Source organism: Theropithecus gelada, chromosome X (assembly GCF_003255815.1).
Source record: "Theropithecus gelada isolate Dixy chromosome X, Tgel_1.0, whole genome shotgun sequence".
Classification (NCBI taxonomy): Eukaryota; Metazoa; Chordata; class Mammalia; order Primates; family Cercopithecidae; genus Theropithecus; species Theropithecus gelada.
This window is the reverse complement of record NC_037689.1, coordinates 109635612-109657823: the sequence shown is the minus strand read 5'-3', so window position 1 is coordinate 109657823 and position 22212 is coordinate 109635612. Positions and strand designations below refer to the sequence as shown.

The following is a 22212-nucleotide window of genomic DNA, read 5'->3' as shown; positions in this document are numbered from 1 at the left end:
CACCACAGTGAAAAGTTAGTATGTAATGTTAAATATGATGGCTAATCTAATATATGCTGAGGTTGTGCTGCTTACAGCCCAGTACCCCTCTCTTCAGTTTAATGAGTATTTTGTAAGAGAAACTAAAGAACTGGGAGGCTAAAGCAGACAACTGAACTACCTCATCTTGAGAGATCTCTCAGACAGAAATAAAATTTTTAGTCGCCTTAGTGCTTTTGGTTTTTGAAGTTCAAGGGTCTGATTATCAAAACAGTTTATACTTTGAAAATAGGGCTTATCAAAGAAATTTTAACATGGCACTTACCTGTAATCCTAGATTGAAATAGTACTGCAAAACTTTTGTATCTAAAATTAAAAACCAAAAAAATTAGTGACTTGACTGACATAAGCAATTAGAATTATCTTTTAAAAGCTCTTCTGGCTGGGCGTGGTTGCTCATGCTTGTAATCCCAGCACTTTGGGAGGCCTAGGTGGGCAGATTACTTGAGGTCAGGAGTTCAAGACCATCCTGGCCAACATGGTGAAACCCCGTCTCTACTAAAACTATAAAAATTAGCTGGACGTGGTGGCAGATGCCTGTAATTCCAGCTACTCAGGAGGCTGAGGCATAAGAATCACTTGAATCTGGGAGGTGGAGGTTGCATTGAGCTGAGATCATGCCACTGCACTCCAGCCTGGGTGACAGAGTGAGACTCTATCTCAAAAAAGAAAAAAAAAAAGAGCTTTTCTGTTTCAGCATTATTAAGATATCAATGTAATCTTGCCACATTAATACCATTCTCAATTTTACCTTATAGTAAATGACTACTTACCTACCAATATAGGTAAAATTATTTTCTCATCTAAGGTTTAGTTACCAAATAAAATTTTTATTTCTAATCTTAATTTTAGGCAGATGTTAAAAGAATGTCACTTGGGTAATATTTAGGAAGAATCCAATAAAGGCATTTTCTTGTTTGTTTCAAAATGGAATTTTTACTTTAATACACTTCTAGAACATAAGCAATTATTTTGGTCCTCAGTTACTAGCACTTATATACAATACAGACTAATACTCTACTGACAGAGATTAGTGATGCCTGCTGAGACAATTAGAACAATATGAAACAATTCATCCTGTTTTTATTTGCCATGACTGACATACCACCACCAGAACTCTAAAGAGAAGGGCAATGAGCAAGGTAATTTTTCTTGACATTATGAAACTGAACTATTTCATAAATGAACAAAAACTGCTTTTAGCATTCCAATTGCATCTCTAAATGTATTTTTATTGCTTGACCTGAGATCCACACATATTTTTATTTACAAAGTAACATAATCTGAGTTCCACTAACAGATGAACTTTCAGAAAACCCCTCTTTAAGTTGGAGACTCCCTACACATACAAATACATTTACTGCCATTTTTTAAAAAATCAGCTTGTTGGGCAAGGACTTCATGTCTAAAACACCAAAAGCAATGGCAACAAAAGCCAAAATTGACAAATGGGATCTAATTAAACTAAAGAGCTTCTGTACAGCAAAAGAAACTACCATCAGAGTGAACAGGCAACCTACAGAATGGGAGAAAATTTTTGCAACCTACTCATCTGACAAAGGGCTAATATCCAGAACCTATAAAGAACTCAATCAAATTTACAAGAAAGAAACAAACAACCCCATCAAAAAGTGGGCAAAGGATATGAACAGACACTTCTCAAAAGAAGACATTCATACAGCCAACAGGCACATGAAAAAATGCTCATCATCACTGGCCATCAGAGAAATGCAAATCAAAACCACAATGAGATACCATCTCACACCAGTTAGAACGGCAATCACTAAAAAATCAGGAAACAACAGGTGCTGGAGAGGATATGGAGAAATAGGAACACTTTCACACTGTTGGTGGGACTGTAAACTAGTTCAACCATTGTGGATAACAGTGTGGTGATTTCTCAAGGATCTAGAACTAGAAATACCATTTGACTCAACCATCCCATTACTGGGGATACACCCAAAGGATTATAAGTCATGCTGCTATAAAGACACATGCACACGTATGTTTACTGCAGCACTATTCACAATAGCAAAGACTTGGAATCAACCCAAATGTCCATCAGTGACAGACTGGATGAAGAAAATGTGGCACATATACACCATGGAATACTATGCAGCCATAAAAAAGGATGAGTTCGTGTCTTTTGTAGGGACATGGATGCAGCTGGAAACTATCATCCTCAGCAAACTATCGCAAGAACAGAAAACCAAACACCGCATGTTCTCACTCATAGGTGGGAAGTGAACAATGAGATCACTTGGACACAGGAAGAGGAACATCACACACCAGGTCCTATTGTGGGGAGGGGGGAGGGGGAGCGATAGCATCAGGAGATATACCTAATGTAAATGATGAGTTAATGGGTGCAGCACACCAACATGGCACATGTATACATATGTAACAAACCTGCACGTTCTGCACATGTACCCTAGAACTTAAAGCATAATTAAAAAAAAAAAAAAAAAAGGCAACCTATGGGAGAAAGACTATAGGTGTTTTTTTTCTTTTTTTTTCTGAGATGGAGTCTTACTCTGTCGCCAGGCTGGAGTATAGCAGTGTGATCTTGGGTCACTGAAACCTCTGCCTCCTGGGTTCAAACGATTCTCCTGCCTCAGCCTCCCGAATAGCTGGGACTACAGGCACGCACCACCATGCTCAGCTAACTTTTGTATTTTCAGTAGAGACGGGTTTCACCATGTTAGCCAGGATGGTCTCAATCTCTTGACCTCGTGATCCACCCACCTTGGTCTCCCAAAGTGCTGGGATTACAGGCGTGAGCCACTGCACCCGGCTGTTTTAATTTAATACTTCTGTGCATTTTCAAACTTTTCTATAATGAGCTTTAAAAAGTATAAGCAAAACTGAAAAACAAAGTGAAACCACAAAAAAAAAAAATCAGCTTGTATTTTGACTATTATATAGGAGCATAGCAAAAAGCCTAGTGCTCTAGCTACAGAATATTTTTTAAAAAGAGCAGGAAATAAATTCATGAGTGGCATGGGATTCTACTCCTTGATACATATATGTATCAAATAACTTGTATACACAAATGCACATAGCAATATTAATAGCCAAAAAAGTGAAAGCAACCCAAATGTTCCTCAACTAATAGATAAAATATGATACAGACATACTTTGGAGATATCATGGGTTTGGTTCCAGAAAATAGTAAAGTCAATATTGCAAGGAAGTGAGTCACACCAATTTTTTGGTTTCCCAGTGCATATAAAAGTTATCCTTATGGCTGGGTGTGGTGGCTCAGGCCTGTAATCCCAGCACTTTGGGAGGCTGAGGTGGGTAGATCATGAGGTCGGGAGATCGAGACCATTCTGGCCAACATGGTGAAACCCCATCTCTACTGAAAATACAAAAATTAGCCAGGTGTGGTGGCACGTGCCTGTAATCCCAGCTACTCGGGAGGCTGAGGCAGGAGAATCGCTTGAACCTGGGAGGTGGAGGTTTCCGAGAGCGGAGATCACGCCACTGCACTCCAGCCTGGCAACAGAGCAAGACTCCATTGCAAAAAAAAGAAAAAGAAAAAAAAAAAAGTTATGCTTATACACTATACTGAAGACTTTTAAGAGTATAATAGTGTTAGGTCTAAGAAAACAATGTACATACCTTAATTTTAAAATTCGTTATTGCTGGCCGGACACAGTGGCTCACGCCTGTAATCCCAGCACTCTGGGAGGCCAAGGCAGGCAAACCACTTGAGGTCAGGAGTTCAAGACCAGCCTGGCCAACATGGAGAAACTCCATTTCTACTAAAAATACAAAAAATTAGCCAGGCATGGTGGTGGCGCCTGTAACACCAGCTACTCAGGAGGCTGAGGCAGGAGAATCACTTGAGCTCAGGAGGCAGAGGTTGTAGTGAGCCAAGATTGCACCACTGCACTCCAGCCTGGGTGACAGAGACTCCATCTCAAAAATAAATAAATAAATATACAATACAATACTGCTAAAAAAAAAAAATGCTGACAGAAATGAAAGGAGAAAACGGAGAACACGCTGTTGGAAAAATGATGCCAATAGATTTGCTTGACACACGGTTCTCACAAATCTTCAATTTGTAAAAAAATAAAAATCACAGTATCTGTAAACCACAATAAAGCAAAGTGCAACAAAATGGAGTATGCCAATACATCCATACAATGGATTTTTTTTGGCCATAAAAAAGAATAAAGTACTGATACATGCGACAACATGAACCTTGAAAATAGTATGCTTAGAGAAAAAAGTTAGTTGCAAAAGCCCACATATTGTATGATTCCATTTACATGAAATGTCCAGAATAGGCAAATCCATGGCCAAACTAGAGGAGTGATTGTTAAGGCCAGGAAGAATGGGGAGCACCTACTAATGAATACATGATATACTCTCGGGGTTAATAGAACTTAGATGGGAGAGTGAATGGGGAAAGAATTTGAGTTGAATCACCATGCCAGCAAAGCCTTAGGAGAAGAAAACCTGCTACATAGAGTTCACACAGGAGTAGAAAGAGATAAGGTTGGAAGAGAGACTAGATTGTGCAAAGTCATAAATGCCATAATTAGTCTGTTGAACTTTAATCTACAGAAACCAAAGAATCACTGAAGAGTTCTGAGCTAGGAACACACACAAAGTGGAATAGTACCAGAGCAGCGAGACCAATGGAGACGCTACTCTAACTGTTCAGGGACAAGGTTATAAAGGCATGACCCAGGAAAGAGGCAGTGGGTATTTTTTAAAGACACTCTGTGAAACACTGATTTTTAATAAATCAGCCAAGGTTAACATGCAAAAATCAATTTTATTTTCATGTACAGGACAAAATAGGAAAATAAAAGTTTTAAAATTCTACTTACTACAGCTCCAAAAACCCAAATACATAGGAGCACATTTAACAGAAGATGTAGAAGACTGCTACACCAAAAACAAAAACAAACAAAAAAAACAAAACAAAACAAAACAAAAAAACGTTGAGAAACCAAATGCAACCTAAATAAATTAGCAGGTATACTATGATACCATGTTCATGAATTCAAAGAGACCATACTGGTAAGCACTGACATTCTCCCCAAATTGAGCTATAGATTATAAACACAATTCCTAATTTCCAGAAGGTTTTTTTGGTAAAATTTGATAGTGTAAGAGACATGCAAATGACCCTACCTTACTTCAAACCTTACTAAAAAGACAGTACAGTACTGATGTAAGGATTAAAAAATTGATCAACGCAACAGAAGAGGGCACGAAAATAGACGTGCACTTAAAACAGTCATTTGATTTTTGACTAAAACACCAAAGTGATCCAACGAGGAAAGGAAAATCTTTTGCACAAATGGTACTGCTGGAATACTGGAGATCCATAAAGAAAAAAAAAAAATCACCTCCACTATCCACAAAAATGAATTTGAAATGGATAGTGGACTTAAACATAAAACTAAATGCATTAAGCTTTTAAAGGAAAACACAGGAAACAATCATAATGACTTTGGAGAAAGGCAAATAAGGCAAAGGGTTTTTGTTGTTTTTTTGTTTTTTTTTTAATTTAAGTCAAAGTTTCACTCTACTGCCCAGGCCGGAGTGCAGTTGCATGATCTCGGCTCAGTACAACCTCCACCTCCTGGGTTCAAGTGATTCTCCTGCCTCAGCCTCCCAAGTAGCTAGCATTACAGGCACGCACCACCTCTCCCAGCTAACTTTTGTATTTTTAGTAGAGACAGGGTTTCACCACGTTGGCCAGGCTGGACTCGAACTCCTGACCTCAAGTGATCCACCTGCCTCGGCCTCCGAAAGTGTTAGGATTACAGGTGTGAGCCACCACGCCCGGCCAGTTTCTTAGATTACAAAAGCAATATATACCAAACAATGATCAATTAGATTTCACCAGAATTAAAATCCTCTACCCATCAAAAGGCACCATGAAGAAAATAGATAAGCCACAGAATAGGAGCAGATACTCACAAAACATACCTGACAAAAGACTAGCATAGAGAATATGTAGAGAACTTCCACAACTCAATAACAAGCACCCAATAAAAAACAGAGTAGTCAAAATATGTGCACACTTTATAAAAAATATGCAAATGGCCAATAAGCACATGAAAAAAGTACTCAAACAACTGGATATCCACATGAAAAAATATGAATCTACACATACTTTACATACAAAAAAGTAACTAAAAATGGATCGCAGACCTAAAAGTAAAATGCAAAACATAAAAATCCTAGACCATAACACAGGAGAAAATCTAGATGACCCTGAGTCTGGCAATTACTTTTTAGATATAGCACCACAGGCATCATCCATAAAAGAAATAATTTATATGTTGGAGTTCTTTAAAAGTAAACACACCTGCTTTGCAAAAGACACTTAAAAGCCACAGGCTTGGAAAAAATATTTGCAAAAGATATACCTGATATAATGGACTGTTACCCAAAATATATAAAGAATTCTTAGAAGTAAGAAAACAACCTGAATTAAAAATGGGCCAAACACCTTAACAGATGTTTCAGCAAAGATATATAGATGGCAAATAAGCACATGAAAAGATGTTCCACGTCGGATTTCATGAGGGAAATGCAAATTAAAATAATGAGATATCATTACACACCTATTAGAATGGCCAAAATCCAGAACACTGACAATACCAAATACTGGTATGAATGTGGAACTATAGGAACACTCAATTCGTTGCTGGTGGGAATGCAAAATGATATAGCCACTCTGGAAGACAGTTTGACAGTTTCTTACAAAATAATACATATTCTAATTCAATAGAGCAATTGTAATCCTTGGTGTTTACCCAAAGGAGTTAAAAATATATTTCCAAACGGTGCGGTGGCTGATGCCTGTAGTCCCAGCACTTCGGGAGGCCCAGGTGGGTGGATCACGAGGTCAGGAGTTCAAGACCAGCCTGGCCAACATGGTGAAACCCCATCTCTACTAAAAATACAAAAATTAGCCAGGTGTGGTGGTGGGTGCCTGTAATCCCAGCTGCTCAGGAGGCTGAGGCAGGAGAATCGCTTGAGTCCGGGAGGCGAAGGTTGCAGTGAGCCAAGACCACACCATTGCATTCCAGCTTGGGTGACAGAGCAAGACTCCATCTCTCTATATATATTTCCACAAAAAAACTTGCATGCGAATGTTTAGGGCAACTGTAACCAAAAGTGGAAGCAACCAAGATGTTATTCAGTAGGTGAATGGATCTATAAACTGTGGTACATTCGGATAATGATTTGGTGAGAAAACAAATACATACTGCTAAGAGCCACTCTGAAAAGGCTATATATTGCATGACTGCAACTATATGCCATTCTGGAAAAGTCAAAACTATGGAGACAGTAAAAAATAAGTGATTGCCAGGAGTTGGGGGATGAATACTAACAGGCAGAGCACAGATTTCTGGGGTAGAGATGCTCCATTATAGCATCCATGTGATGCTATAATTAAGGATACATGTCATCATTCATTTGTCCAAACTCATGAAAGCGCAAGAGCAAGAATGAACACTAATATAAACTATGGCTCCTGGATGATAATGATGTGCCAAGGTAGGTTCATCATTGTATCAAATATACCACTCTGGTATGGTGGGGGACACTGATAATATGGGAGGCTATGGACATGTGGGGGCTGGTGGAAAAGAGCAAATCCCTATGCCTCCCTCTCAATTTGGCAAGGAACAGAAAACCGCTCTATAAAATAGATTTTTTTAAAAAACATGATCAGTCACCAGAACGGATAAAGTTAAAGAGAGTGGCGACAATAAATGTTGGTGAGCAAGACAAACTACTGGAATTCTCATATACTGCTGGTGGAAGTGTAACATGGTACAACTTTGGAAAAATGTTTGGCAGTTACTTATAAAAGTAAACACATATCTCTCTATGACCCAGCAATTCCACTGCTAGGTATCTGCACAAGGGAAATAAAAACGTATGTTTACAAAGACTTTTACAAGAATGTTCATAGTAGCTTTTTTCATAACAGCCCCAAACTGGAAATAGTCCAGCCATCTATCACCAACAGGAGAATGGACAAACTGTGGAACAGTCATACAATGAAATGCTACTTGGCAATGAAAACAAATGGACTACTGACACATGCAACAACAGACAAATCTCAAAATTATGCCAAGTTTAAGAAGCCTTCTATAAAGATTATATACTATATGATTACATTTCTATAAAATTCTAAAACAGGTAAAACTAATCTATGGTAGAAAAAAGTCCAAACAGTGGTTACCTCTAGGGGGAGCATGGAAAAAACTGGGAAGGAGTATGAGGGAAATTTGTGGGACAATGTTAATACTTTATACCTTGATAGGGATTTGGGTTACATAAGTGCATGCATGCATATGTTAAAACCAAGCTAATGTGCATTTAAGTTTTGTATATTACATGTAAACTGTACATCAAAAGGAAAAAACTATTTAATGATATCTATCCTGAAGTTTTTATGGGGAAGTGTACAAATGTCTACAATTTACTTCTAAATGTATCAAAAAGATGGATTAATAGAGACGAATGGAGGGAAAGATGGACAGATATGTGATAAAGTATAAACGTTAATGATAGAATCTAAGTGATAGATATGACTTCATTTTAAAATTCATCTTGGATGAATATTTGAATATTGTCATAGTAAAATAATGGAAAAATACAAAATCAGCATTATGTGGTGACTAAGTACATCTCGGGCATATGTAGGTAAGGGAAGGGAGAGTAGTAAAGAAATCTGGGTTTAGATATTGGGCAAATTAGGTGGAAATGATACCACTATTAACAAAATAAAAAACCAAGGAGAAAAGCCAACGTTTTGTGTGGCCTGGGGAAAAGATAAATATGAGGAATTTCATTGTTGAAATGAAAACTAAAAAGCTAAGTGAAAATGTCTAGCAAGTATCTGGAGACAAGTAACTAAAACTTCTGATGCCAAGGCTAGCTAGATTTAGGAATAAACTACATAGAAGTACAAGTGAAGTTTAAAGATAGGGAAAAAACAGAAGGAAGTTAAAGAAAATCTTGGTGATTAGTGGTTGGAAAAAAAAATCAAAAATAGAGAAGCAGCTAGGAAAACCAAGAAAATGTTATAGCAAGAAAGTATAAGCTACAAACAATTCTCAACTATAATTCTCTTGAGAAATATGCCAAACTGAGGAGTAATAAAGAACCTCCAATGAAAAACTACTCCTTAGATGTTTAAGAAAACACAGCTGAAATTCAAGGCAGATAAGACTCCTAATCCCCACTCCCCCAAATCTTTAAAATTCAGTTGAAATTCTAAATATAAAAGACTGCAATAATTCATGCACTTGTGGAAAGAATTTAAGAAATAAAGAAAAATTTGATACCAAGTCCTGTTTTGCAAGAAAAACAGTTAAGAAAAGCAAAGACATCCATTTGAGAATCTTCTTCAGGGTAGGCATGTAGCTACAAACAAAACAAAACAAAACAAAACAAAATAGCAGCACACGTCAACTCAACCATCCACTTGTTGGTTATGTAGAAGATATTCTCAGTTTTCTGCTTTTAATTGCTCCTTTCCTTAGTCACTTCCAGCATTGTGTTCTCAAGTCAATTTTCATTTGGTTCCCCCTTCCCCAATAGGTCAACCAAAGACAGATATGCTCTAACAATATTTTTTAAGTCTCAGACCCCTCACCTAAATCTCAAAATCTACTTACCTTGAGGCAAATCACTGCCACTTGGATCACAGGAATAAGGTGGAGGTGGTAGTGGTGGTGGTGGTTGTAAGTTTGAAGCCTCTCCCACATCAAGAGGAGGAGGAGGAGGAGGAGGAGGAGGAGGTGGTGGTGGTGGTGGTGGTGGCGGCGGTGGTGGTGGTGGTGGTGGTGGTAGAGAGGCACCAGCATGAGGAATAGGAGCAGAATGGCATGGATAGGATGGTGAGGCAATCACTAACAAAGAAACAAAACATAAAGTAGCAATACACAACTATAACACTTTATGAACAGCAGGCTCATTTACTTTTCTTGTCTCCAGTATGGTCAAAGAACTCTTAATTCTTATGGTTTGGCTTTAAAAAAAAAAAACTTGGACAGTGAATTGTCTACATTCTCTTAGACATACCAATGGAGAGCCTGTTCATAACAAGTCATTTTGATTTAAGAAAAGTATTGGAAATTAAAAGGGAAAAAACTGGAAGAGGCAGAGCTTTGACTATCAGACTTTGAACATTTAGCTAACAGGTACATAAATAAAACATAATTAAAGCAAAATTTTTACTTAGTTTAATACCCAATGCAAATTTAAGAATGTTTTCAGCAATCTGTCACTCTCAGTCAAATCACAAAATGCAGAAGCTAATAAGAGATGGACTAAGTGCACAGACTACAGATTTTAGCAATCCTTGAAAGTTTCTACTGGTAGCATCTCAGGAATATAGGGAACTTTAAATCATGAATGTTCCATTTCTAAGAAGGTACAGAATCTAAAAACAGGATAGATACAATATCTTATCCCTTTAGCTTTCTATACCTGTTACTATAGCTTAGAAATAATCAATATTTAAAAGTTTGTTTTTGACATAAGAAATTCAGATGTAATTATATTTAAATATTAATCCTCTGTGACGATAAAGGAAACAATGTGGTTACAACCTAGTAAAAACACATACCTGCATATATATATAACATGTAAATTTACTTTTTTTTACAAAAGATGAATACAAACCCTTCAATTTTAAACTGAATCATTTTAGCCAGCTGAAACCCGAGTACAAAATTTCATCATTTTGTTATCTGCATTATCATTTTAACCCTAAGAAACATAGAAAGTTTAGTCTTATCATTCTATAAATGTTTAAAGTCAGAGTTTCAGCACACTGAGTTTAGCATAGGAACAATTCACACAACCTGAATTTGTTACTCTGATATTTTAGCAAGACATAATCCACATTGTTTCCATTTAGTGACCAGTACTAACAATATACTCATCTATATCTTTCGTACATTTACAGGCTAACAGTAATAGATCTGTGTCTTCAGGTGATCTAAAATTTGATAAACAACTGTTTAGGAGTGATGCAATTATCTCTTGATTGTGGTGGAGGTTACACAACTCTGTGCATTTGTCAAAGCTCACAGAACTGGGCACCAAAAAAATGAATTATTCTGTATCTAAATTAAACAGTAAATTTTTAAAGCTTGCTCAACTAGCTGTTTTGGAGTTTTGTCATATATTTAGAAATCTCTACTTTTACAGTTTTGGGAGAGGAATTTAATTTTCAGAATATCCCCAAATGTTCTAGACATACATTTTTTTTAAATAAAATGGCTCCCCCAACAAAGCTCTGCTCTTACTCCTTTTAAACTAGCACTGAAAATGTATCATACCATTTAAAAAAAAAAAAAAGCAAATGGAGAAAGGCAATTAGCTGAAGACAGTAGCATGTGATTATGATCACTAGATAAAAACCAACTACTAGACATAGAAGTGGCTAAATACATTCTCATGTGCCTGAAAGAATCAAGAGTAGACACAATTTGGAGGTTACTTTGTCTGAATTCACCTTCCTTATAAATGCACAGTATTACAATAAACCCTCTAAGTAAAAGCTTTTACAATTTCAAGTTTCTAAAGAGATGCATGAGCATCTCATCCTCAGACTTAAGAAGAGCTCCACAGGCTTAACAGATACACTTCAAGGAATGGCTCAAGAATTACAGAAACGTCTTATAAAATATTAGTAGAAATCAATGTAATGCATTCAGAATGCTTATTTCCCCCGTCCATGTAACTGTAGTCTGCTTCAGGACACTTCAGAAGAGAACATAACTATAATAAGATACTGCTGCTTCTCTAGAAATCACAGAGCAGGGCCAAGGCCAAGGTGTGGTGAGATGCTCCAGTGCAAAATTTAAGGGGCTACCAAAACTAATACAAAGAAAACTATTATGAATACAACATCAAAATTTTCAATAAAGACAGGATCTAACCCTGTACTTACATGACCCCAAGAGTATATGCCTTACTCAACTCACCTTAAACCTCATCCACAGATCCTATCTTTATTTAAAATTGATACTTTGTTCTCAAAATTTTTTATAATCATCTTTATTTTTAAAAATGATGAATTAAAGTGTTATTATCTTGATTACTGTATTTTTTTTTTTTTTTTTTTTTGGCATTCCATTAAATTTTGCATTCAGGGACAGTCACTGATCCCAGCCCTGGCAAAAGACTTGGGAACATTTACTGAAATCCAGAGTTTGAAGTTGACAGGATTTAATGCCTAAAAGGAGACTCATACTTAAAGGCAATCATCATATCTTGTTACCTTGCAGATTAGAAGTCACTTAAGGATGGAAGGGGCCTGCCAGAGAGACATATGAAGAACAAAGTGGGAAAAATCAGTTGTTTCATCAATAGGATTGACAAGAATGACAAAGAGCAACTAAAAAGCAGCCAGATCTAGTAAAGATCTGTAGTTGAGGTTCATTAAGTGACTGAGAGAACAAAAAGTAAATAAATGAAGGCAGTATGCATTTTTAGAAAAATCTGGCATTTAAATGGTAATCTTTCAATGATTCCACATAAATAAAACATTACAATGCTTGCTTCATCTGTCACTTGAATTTAAGCTCAGACAGCTGCTAAAAGCAGACAGCAAACACTTTCCCTTACAACTAGCATAAAGTAGTAAAAGTAGGGTCTACATTAACATTTCCAGTGAAAAATTTATATCATCATCAACATTTATTGTATGTTTTTGTTCCAGGCACTGTGCTAGGCACTTTTGGTTTTTTTTGAGAAAAAGTCTCACTTTTGCCCAAGCTGGAGTGTAATGACATGATCTCAGCTCACTGCAACCTCCAGCTCCCGAGTTCAAGTGATTCTCCTGCCTCAGCCTCCAGAGTAGCTGGGATTATAGGCATGTGCCACCATGCCTGGCTAATGTTTGTATTTTTAGTAGAGATGGGGTTTCCCCATGTTGGCCAGGCTGGTCTCGAACTTCTAACCTTAGGTGACCAACCCACCTCGGCCTTCCAAAGTGCTGGGATTACAGGCATGAGCCACCACGCCCTGCCCTTTTTTTTTTTTTTTTTTTTTGAGACGGAGTCTTGCTCTGTCGCCCAGGCTGGAGTGCAGTGGCACAATCTCCACTCACTGCAAGCTCCGCCCCCCGGGTTCACGCCATTCTCCTGCCTCAGCCTCCCGTGTAGCTGGGGCTACAGGTGCCTGCCACTGCGCCCGGCTAATTTTTTGTATTTTTTAGTAGAGACAGGGTTTCACAGTGTTAGCCAGGATGGTCTTGATCTCCTGACCTTGTGATCTGCCCGTCTCGGCCTCCCAAAGTGCTAGGATTACAGGCGTGAGCCACCACGCCCGGCCCACTTTATCTTTTTATGAATAAAACAGATATAGCAAACAAATCAAATACGTTGCTTAATGAGTTATTTTAATGTGGATACTACCCATGTCTAGAAATACTTTTCCCTCCTACCATAACCAACCGTTGTTTTGACTTTAATAGTAACCACTTCCTTGGGGTCTTTTCAGAGTTTTGTCACTCAAATGTGCATCCTTGAACAGTTTTTTAGTTTTATCCATTAAAAAAATTGGATATTTCTTGACTGTATTAATCTATTGGTCCTTCCTCCATCCATTTCCTGACAAGTTCTGCTTTAAAGAACCTGGGCCCTTTGATCTGACAAGCTTCCCATAGTCTGGATTTTGCAGATTACATACTCATGCTGCAATCCAACATGTTATTCTGTATTTCCTGTCAATAGGCAGCTAGATCCAGGAAACTGAATCAGATTCAGGACTGATTCTTCTGGGACAGCTATAGCTAAAGTTTGACTGACTTTGCAATCTTAGTAGCTACTGATGTTTGATGTTCATCCATTTAATAGGGACTGCAAAATTATTGTCACTTTTTAATTGATTAGTTAGAATACTATTACAAAAAGATACTTACCCTCATCTATTTGTTTATTCAGTGGTATAGCTCATATAAGGAAGGCAGAATAAATGCTTGATTATTTCATGTTCCAGTTTTCAAGAAAATGTATTGATTTCCTATCATCCTCTTAAAGTAAGCAATTTTTAAAATATCACTAAGAACTTTTATATTCAACATACTTGGTATATTCCAATCTATTGCAATGATCATTGAGGCTCAAATTGTTCCATCTTTGGCCAGTGGGAATCTCTCTTTGTGATCGTTTCTGAGTCCTTTTGACATGATGCCTATACTCTGATAATGTTCCTTGCTATCTGGTATGACAGGATGTTCCAGGATCATCTTGAACATTTCCTGCCCAGACCTGGAGTCAGCCACTTCTCCACAGAGCCCAGTTTATTTTAAAAGTAATAAATGTTATTTTAAGACCACAAACTAGGTGCTAGGAATACTTATTGTTTTCAGGCCTTTCAGTGGACAGAGCGAGGAAACATTTACATATATTAAAAGATAAAATATCTCAAGTTCATACTGATACTTCTAATTCAAATTCAAGACTATAAAAGCTTTTAATTAGCCTCTATAACATCTGCATTACCTTTTTTCCCACACTAAGAATCCTGGTTCATTAGGACACAGGGGATAAAATCTGAATATCCCATAATTACTCATTTGCTTTAGCCCACATTACACAGTCTCAGAATAGCTTTCTGAGTATTAAAGAATCTGATGTGACTGACAGCATGAAAAAATGCTTTGCCCATAGTCTCTCAATTCTATCATTTAAAAAAATAACTACATCTATACCCTCCAAACATAAGGCTATTACATAGTACAGTCTCAACTTCTCAGCCCTCACGTGTCTTACTTCTACGGGTAACTATGTATTTAATATTTATCATCACGTCTTATGTCTCTAATGTCTTTAATTGTTCTGCCTCTAATTGTTCTGCTACAGAATAACAGAACAATGTCTCTAATTGTTCTGGTAGCCTAAAACTCTGGTAACCTAAAACTCAAAGTTCATTCTCTAGTACACTGTTGTCCAATACAACTTTTTGTGATGGTAAAAATATTCTATATCTCTGCTGTCCAATATAGTAGCTACTAGCCACATGTGGCTTTTAGCACTTGGTATGTGGCTGATGCAACTACAGATTTACTTAACTGTAATTAACTTAGTTTCCACACATGGCTAGTGATTACCCTGCTTGACAGCACAGCTCTCACAGATTCATCAGGAAGGGTTCATGGGAATAATAATCTTGGGTTCTCACATGTTGCCCTTTGTGCTTGAAAATCAGTTTGAATGGATACAAAATTGTTGGTTCACATATTCCTTCCTTGGGTATCTTAAATGTTATTCCACTTTCTTCCAGCATAAAACAATGCTGTCAAAGTTTGATGATTATCATTGTATTTCTCTTATATGCCATAAACTCTTAGATACTCAGGACTTTTTAAGTCTGACAATTTTATTAGAATATTCTGCTGTCCATCACTCTGGGTCAATATTCTCAGGTATTCAGGGTGCTGTTTCAAGTACATACTTTTAAAACTTTTTAAACTTATGCTTTGACTCTGTGTCCCCACTCAAATCTCATCTTGAATTGTAAACTGAGCTGTAATCCCCAGGTGTTAAGGGAGAGGCCTGGTGGGAGGTGACTGGATCATGGGAGCGGTTTCCCCTATGCTGTTCTTGTGATAGTAAGTAAATTCTCATGAGATCTGATAGTTTTATAAATGGCAGTTTCTCCTGCTCTCTCTCTCTCTCTCTCTCTCCTGGCGCCTTGTGAAGAAGGTGTCTGCTTTCCCTTCGCTTTCCGCCATGATGACAAGTTTCCTGAGGCCTCCTCAGCCATGCAGAACTGTGAATCAATTAAACTTCTTTCCTTTATATGTTACCCAGTCTTAGGCATTTCTTTATAGCAGTGTGAAAACAACCTAATACAAAACTTCAGCAAAGTTTTCTAAATTATAGCTTTTAGTATTATTTTGTTCCTTTACTTTGGTTTTCTTTTTCAGGGACTTCTATCCGTGTTTGATCTTGTTTGCCTAACTTCAAATACGTCGCTTTTAAATCTTTATCTTCATTTTCTTTCAATTTTAGATTTCCCTCTTCTTACAAAAAAAAAAAAAAAAAAGGTTTACGGCCGGGTGTGGTGGCTCATGCCTATAATCCCAGCACTTTGGGAGGTTGAGATGAGTGGATCACTTAAGCCTAGGAGTTCAAGACCAGCTTGGGCAACATGGCAAGACCCCGTCTCTACAAAAACACAGTAATTAGCCAAGTTTGGTGGAGTGTGCCTATAGTCCTAGGTACTAGGAGGCTGAGGCAGCAGGACTGCTTGAACCCTGAAGATCCAGGCTGCAGTGAGCCATGATCATGCCACTGCACTCTATCCTTGGTGACAGAGCAATACCCCGTCTCGAAAAAAAAAAAAATTAAAGCCTACAGCACTCATTTCTCTTAAAGCATTATCTGCTCTACATACAGTGTGGGTATCCCTAATTTGAAAATCTGAAATTCAAACTGCTCCAAATTCCAAAACTTTTTGAGTGCCTACATAGTGCTCAAAGGAAATGCTCATTGGAGAATTTTGGAAATTCAGATTAGGGATGCTCAACAAGTATATTGCAAATATTTCCAAATCTAAAAAAATCCTAAGTCCAAAACACTTCTAGTCCCAAGCATTTTGAATAAAGAATATTCAACCTGAATTTGCTCAAGCTCATCATAGTTTAGTCTCCATTACTAAAACGATCTTCTCCCATTTATAATTCTTTCCTGAGTTCTATTACCTCAGGTAAGTTTTTCTAATTCTGATTTATGTTATTCCTTAATGTTTTGTATTATTAAAATCTGTAGCTCATTTTGAACTAGTTTGTCACAGTTTTAGTTTGTTTAGTTCTGTTTAGTGTTTCACTTCTAACATGTTTTCATTGTCTGTAGGGACATTCTGCTTTTTATTCCTTAAGATATATTCGTGTAGCATTTGACCTTAATCTTTTTCTTTTGTTCTTTTCCCTGACCTGCTCTTTTCTCTATCCTGATCGATTCAGATTCCATTCTTTAGCAGTTTCTTCCCAGTGAGGAATACTATCCTAAAAGGGAGCTCTGGCAGGTCAATTTTGAAGAGTTAGAGGTTAAATTGTTTTAAGCCCTTTAAGTCCTTCTACTATGTGCCGCATGCACTCATCTAGTATTAGAGAAACCAAATCCCTTCCCAGTTTTGGCTGCTGCTTCCAAATTGTCGGCCCCACTTTCCAGTAACTTCTTATTCACTGGAATTCTCAGGTACATAAGACAACATCCTCAATGCTTCTATGTAAGAAGAGGTCTGCTCCCTCACAGACCCTGATAGCACGCAGGTCTTGTGACTGGTGGTTTGTCCCTACCTGCTTAAATCCTGGGGTTCATGGGGATACCTCGTCACCTAGTTTTTTGTAGGTGTCATGGGTTTTGACTTCACTATTTCCATTTTTATTCTGAGACTCAGAAAAGCTAATGCTGTTGTTGCCACCACCTTCCTAAAAGTCTGCTGATAACTTAAAATTTTATTAACTCACTGAAAATCCACAACCACTTCATGAATTGGTACTATCAGTACCCCCAAGTCACAGATAAAAAGCTTCAACAATTTGTACAAAATTATACAATAAGTTGTAAAACCACAATTCTAACCCAGATCTTTTAAATTCCAGAGCCTGTATCTTTTATCATGATATTTACAGGACAATTATTCATTACAAAGGAACGTATTTTATAGAATTCCTGAAAAGTTTGCTATAAGGTGAGAAACATCATTATCTTAACTCTTATACGATAAAACTTAACTCAAGGTTTGAGAAACTAGTACAAGTCCCCTAATTCAGCAGGTAGCAAAATGAAAGGTATAAAATCTTACCTGCACGAAATTTGCAATAAACTTGAATCCCTGACTCTCAAATCTCATGGATTTGAGATTATGTTCAATGGCAGAACATAATTTATTAAGTAGGTTAAATAAATTTAATTCTGGAAATTAAAGTAATGGTATCTGATAACCAGAATAGCTGGATGTGCATGTTCATGAATAGGAAAAGAGGCTTCCAAAGTAAGCATCCGCTAATAACCTACCTGGCCTGCCGTGTGTAGGTGGAGATACAAATAGAGGCTGTATAGCATTCTGTGAGGAAACTGAAGTAGTACTAACAGCTTGATTAGCTGCTGCACCATTAGATAAGACTGGAGCTGGAACATTATTGGCACAGGAAGCTGCAATATTTCCCATCACCTGTAAGTATGGAAGAAAGTTCAAAACTCTAAGTTTGGTTTCTCAAACAGTAGATTATCTGAACCTAAACTTCAGAAAACAGTAATTAGACAACTAAAACACTGAAAATCAATCTTTATGTAAACCTTATATAGGAAGGTTATTTCTTTCAGAAGATCTTAGGTCACTTGAGAGCTTTGATTTTTTAATTCATTTATTCCTAAAAAGGTAACACACTAATATGATTTGAAAATCAAGTATTAAATCGTATACAACGGAAAGTTTTCCTCCAAGCCCTGTCCTCCGTCTGCCTAGTTGCCTGCTCCCCAGTTAACCTCTGGGCTTCCTGCATATTATTCCAAAGATTTGTAACATATATATATATTTTTTGAGACAGTGTCTCACTCCCATCGCCCAGGCTGGAGTGCAGTGGCATGATTTCATTCACTGTAGCCTCAACTTTCCAGGCTCAAGTGATTCTCCCACCTCAGCCTCCCGAGTAGCTTAGGACTACAGTCACGCACCACCACACGCAGCTAATTTTTTATATTTTTAGCAGAGATGGTTTTGTCATGTTGCTAAGGCTGGTGTTTAACCCCTGGGCTCCAGCAATCTGCCTGCCTTAGCATCCCAAAGTGCTGGGATTACAGGCATGAGCCACTGCATCTGGCCTACACTTTTTTCTTTTTTAAAGAGAAAAGGTGCCTTGCATTTTTTATAACATTGTAAGACTGTATTTTTTTTTCTGCTTAGGCCACAGCTCCTTAACAGAATAAACTATTTTTCCACAGCACCCAGTACAGGGCTGTACACAGAAAGATATTCAATAAATGGTAACAGAAGCTTCTTGAACATACTGTCCTCACTGGGAGTCTCCATTTTCTTACCACCCAACCAGTGCGGCTGCTACCCACACTGGTTCTCTGAAACTGTATTCAAAGTCACTAGTGGTCTCTATGGCAACAAATCTTAATAGACTTTTGTTAAGCCTTATGTTGCTTGACCTCTTGGCAGCAACTGACACCTGGTTGCTCCTTGAAACATTCTCTTCCTAGGGCTTCCATAATATTCCTCTCTCATGCTTTTCCTCCCTCCTTGGATGTTCCTTCTCTGCCCATTTTCTAAAATTTGATAATTCATGGGCTCTGTTCCAGATACTCTTCTCAACCTCTTCCTTTGCCCAGGATGATCTTGTTTACTCCTATGGTTTCAGCTACCTTTTTATAATGCTGACTCTCGATTCTACAGGAAAGCTTTAAAATTAAGTTTCAGTTAATGAGACAGAATTGACAGGTAATTTAGATTAACTCACTCTTTATATAAAAGAGGTTCACAGTAAACTATGAGTAATCTAAAGCCAGCACATAGAACAGTGTCTGGAACACAGTAGATGCTCAATAATTTGTTGAATTAATTTACTAATCACTGTGTCAGACACCGGAAGGTACAATAATACCTAAAGGAACGAAAGCAGCTGCTTTGAAGTATGATGAAGGTAAATGAAAAGAGAAAATTCATTTTTCTCTGTTCAGGCCATTGTAACTGCTTAATAACACTATGAAGATTACCTTCTGGGGGTAGTTGTACGAGGTAACTGTGTCCTGAGGAGACATAGAACATGATTTTCTGTCCTGAAGAGACTTTAATGAATACAAAAATATAGTTACATAAAAAAAAACACATCAATAACTTTGTTTCAACTATATGAAAGTGTTCAGTCCTGAAATAATTCAAATTTGGAAGTGACTCCTAAGACAAAGCTCTAAAAGTTGTCACTCTAAAACGTGATGTAGGTGACTGTTTTGTTAGGTATCTAGAGAAATCCTCAGCACATCTAACTCAAGTCCTGATGTAGATACTAAAATGTAACTGATGATTGAAATCTAAACACCTTTTCAGTGATCTTTGCCTTAAAAGCTTCAAGTACCATAGGACCAACAATAGTTTTGCTTAAAAAAAAAAAAAAAAAAAAAGGCATTCTATCTGAATATGTAGCTTGGTACAAGGGTAAACTGGTTATTCAGCTGCATTTTATCTAAGTGGGATTTAACAGATACTGTAAGATTCAAATATCATTCTCCTCTGGCTTAAGACCCTGTCTTTCTAAAAGTAAACATGATTTTGAATGGCTTGGACTCATGAATGATAGACTGTCATGGCAGCAAGAACTCTAGCAGCAGAGATTGGTTACATTAGTAAGCGCACAGACAGAACAGGGAAAGGAAATCACAGGAAACAATGAGAAGTACCTTACTGTGAAAAGGTGAGCCCCACTTAACATGGACAATTCCAAAGTCTGTGTTCAAGTATAGCCAAAGCCCCTGCCAAAAAGCAAACATTTGCCCCGGCTCAGAAGTTCCCAAGTGAATACCAAATGCTTCTACAGAAACATTTATTTGAGTGTTAGACATGGAAATAAGAAGTATAAATAAATGTTCATGAGTTCTTAGAAGGCTGTGCCTGGAAATCTTTATTCAAAGAGCCCTGCGTTGGACAAAAACAAAGATAAATAGATGGGACTTAATTAAGCAAAAAAGCTTCTGCACAGCAAAAAGAAATAACCAGCAGAGTAAACAGACAGACAGCCCACAGAGTGGCAGAAAATCTTCGCAATCTAGCAATCTATACATTCGACAAAGGACTAATATCAAGAATCTACAAGAAACTCAAATCAGCAAGAAAAACACAATCCCATCAAAAAGTGAGCTAAGGACATAAATAGACAATTCTCAAAAGATACACAAATGGTCAACAAACATATGAAAAAGTGTTCAACATCACTAATTATCAGGGAAATGCAAATAAGAACCATTATGTGATACCGCCTCACTCCTGCAAGAATGGCCATAATAAAAAATATCAAAAAATAGATGTTGGCATGGATGTGGTGAAAAGGGAACGTTTTTATACTGTTGGTGGGCATGTAAACTAGCACAACCGTGTACACTATTTTCCACTATGGAAAACAGTGTAGAGATTCCTTAAAGAACTAAAAGCAGAACTACCATTTGATCCAGCAATCCCACTCCTGGGTATGTACCCAGAGGAAAATAAGTCATTACACAAAAAAGATACTAGTACATATATGTTTATAGCAGCACAATTTGCAATTGCAAGAATATGGAACCAGCCCAAATGTCCATCAACCAACAAGTGAATAAAGAAAATGTGGTGTATATATACCACGGAATACTACTCAGCCATACAAAGAAACAAAATAATGGCATTTGAACCAACTAAATGGAATTAAAGACCATTATTCTAAGTGAAGTAACTCAGGAATGGAAAACCAAACACTGTATGTTCTTACTCATAAGTGGAAGGTAAGCTATGAGGACACAAAGGCATAAGAATGATACAATGGACTTTGGAGACTTGGGGGAAATGGTGGGAAGGGGGTGAGGGATAAAAGACTATACATTGGGTACAGTGGTACACTGCTCAAGTGATGGGTGCGCTGAAATCTCAGAATTCACCACTAAAGAATTTAGTCATTGTAACCAACCACCACCTGTTCTCCAAAAAACCTATTGAAATTAAAAATTAAAAACAAGGTTTTTTTTTTAAATGTATGCTGATAATTCTGAAGACATTTATCCTTTATTTTAGCAACAACAGAAATTTGCTATGGATTTGGTGATGGGGGCAGGGGGCTTGGAACATATGAAGAAATTGAAAGCTACTGGAGTTGTTTAAATTCAGAACAAAAAGGAACATGTGACAAGTGAAATTGAAGGAACAGAAAAAAAAGTATTATCATCCCTCATGGTAAGATTCTTACTTGCCTTTTCACTTGGATGGCTACTTCAAAAGGTGATATCAAAAGCACATGATATGAGAATAGTAATGGTGGCAGGAAATGGGGAAAAAAACTTTCTCTGGAAGGAGCAAAGTAAAGGAAGGAGAAAAAACAGAAAGAGAATTACATATCAGAGTTTTCTTCTCCTTCCTAAGGTATACTGTCTAAACAGTAAAAACAAAAAATTAGTACACGAAGCT

At 37.3% G+C, this 22212-nt stretch overlaps 1 protein-coding gene across 7 annotated transcripts in view; it reads right to left on the bottom strand.

Moving 5' to 3' along the window:
- Positions 1 to 22212, bottom strand: part of ALG13 (ALG13, UDP-N-acetylglucosaminyltransferase subunit) — an 83095-nt gene that overhangs the window by 7355 nt on the left and 53528 nt on the right. For 5 of the 7 annotated variants that reach the window (XM_025372000.1, XM_025371997.1, XM_025371999.1 and 2 more), the window contains 3 exons: positions 19782 to 19853; positions 18078 to 18234; positions 305 to 345 (listed from right to left, as the gene is read on the bottom strand). In XM_025372000.1, the coding sequence (XP_025227785.1) occupies positions 305 to 345; positions 18078 to 18234; positions 19782 to 19853 (270 nt within the window). Of the gene's footprint in view, positions 1 to 304; positions 346 to 9713; positions 9948 to 18077; positions 18235 to 19781; positions 19854 to 22212 lie in introns of all 7 variants that reach the window. The other 2 variants (XM_025371998.1, XM_025371996.1) reach the window with 1 other exon arrangement.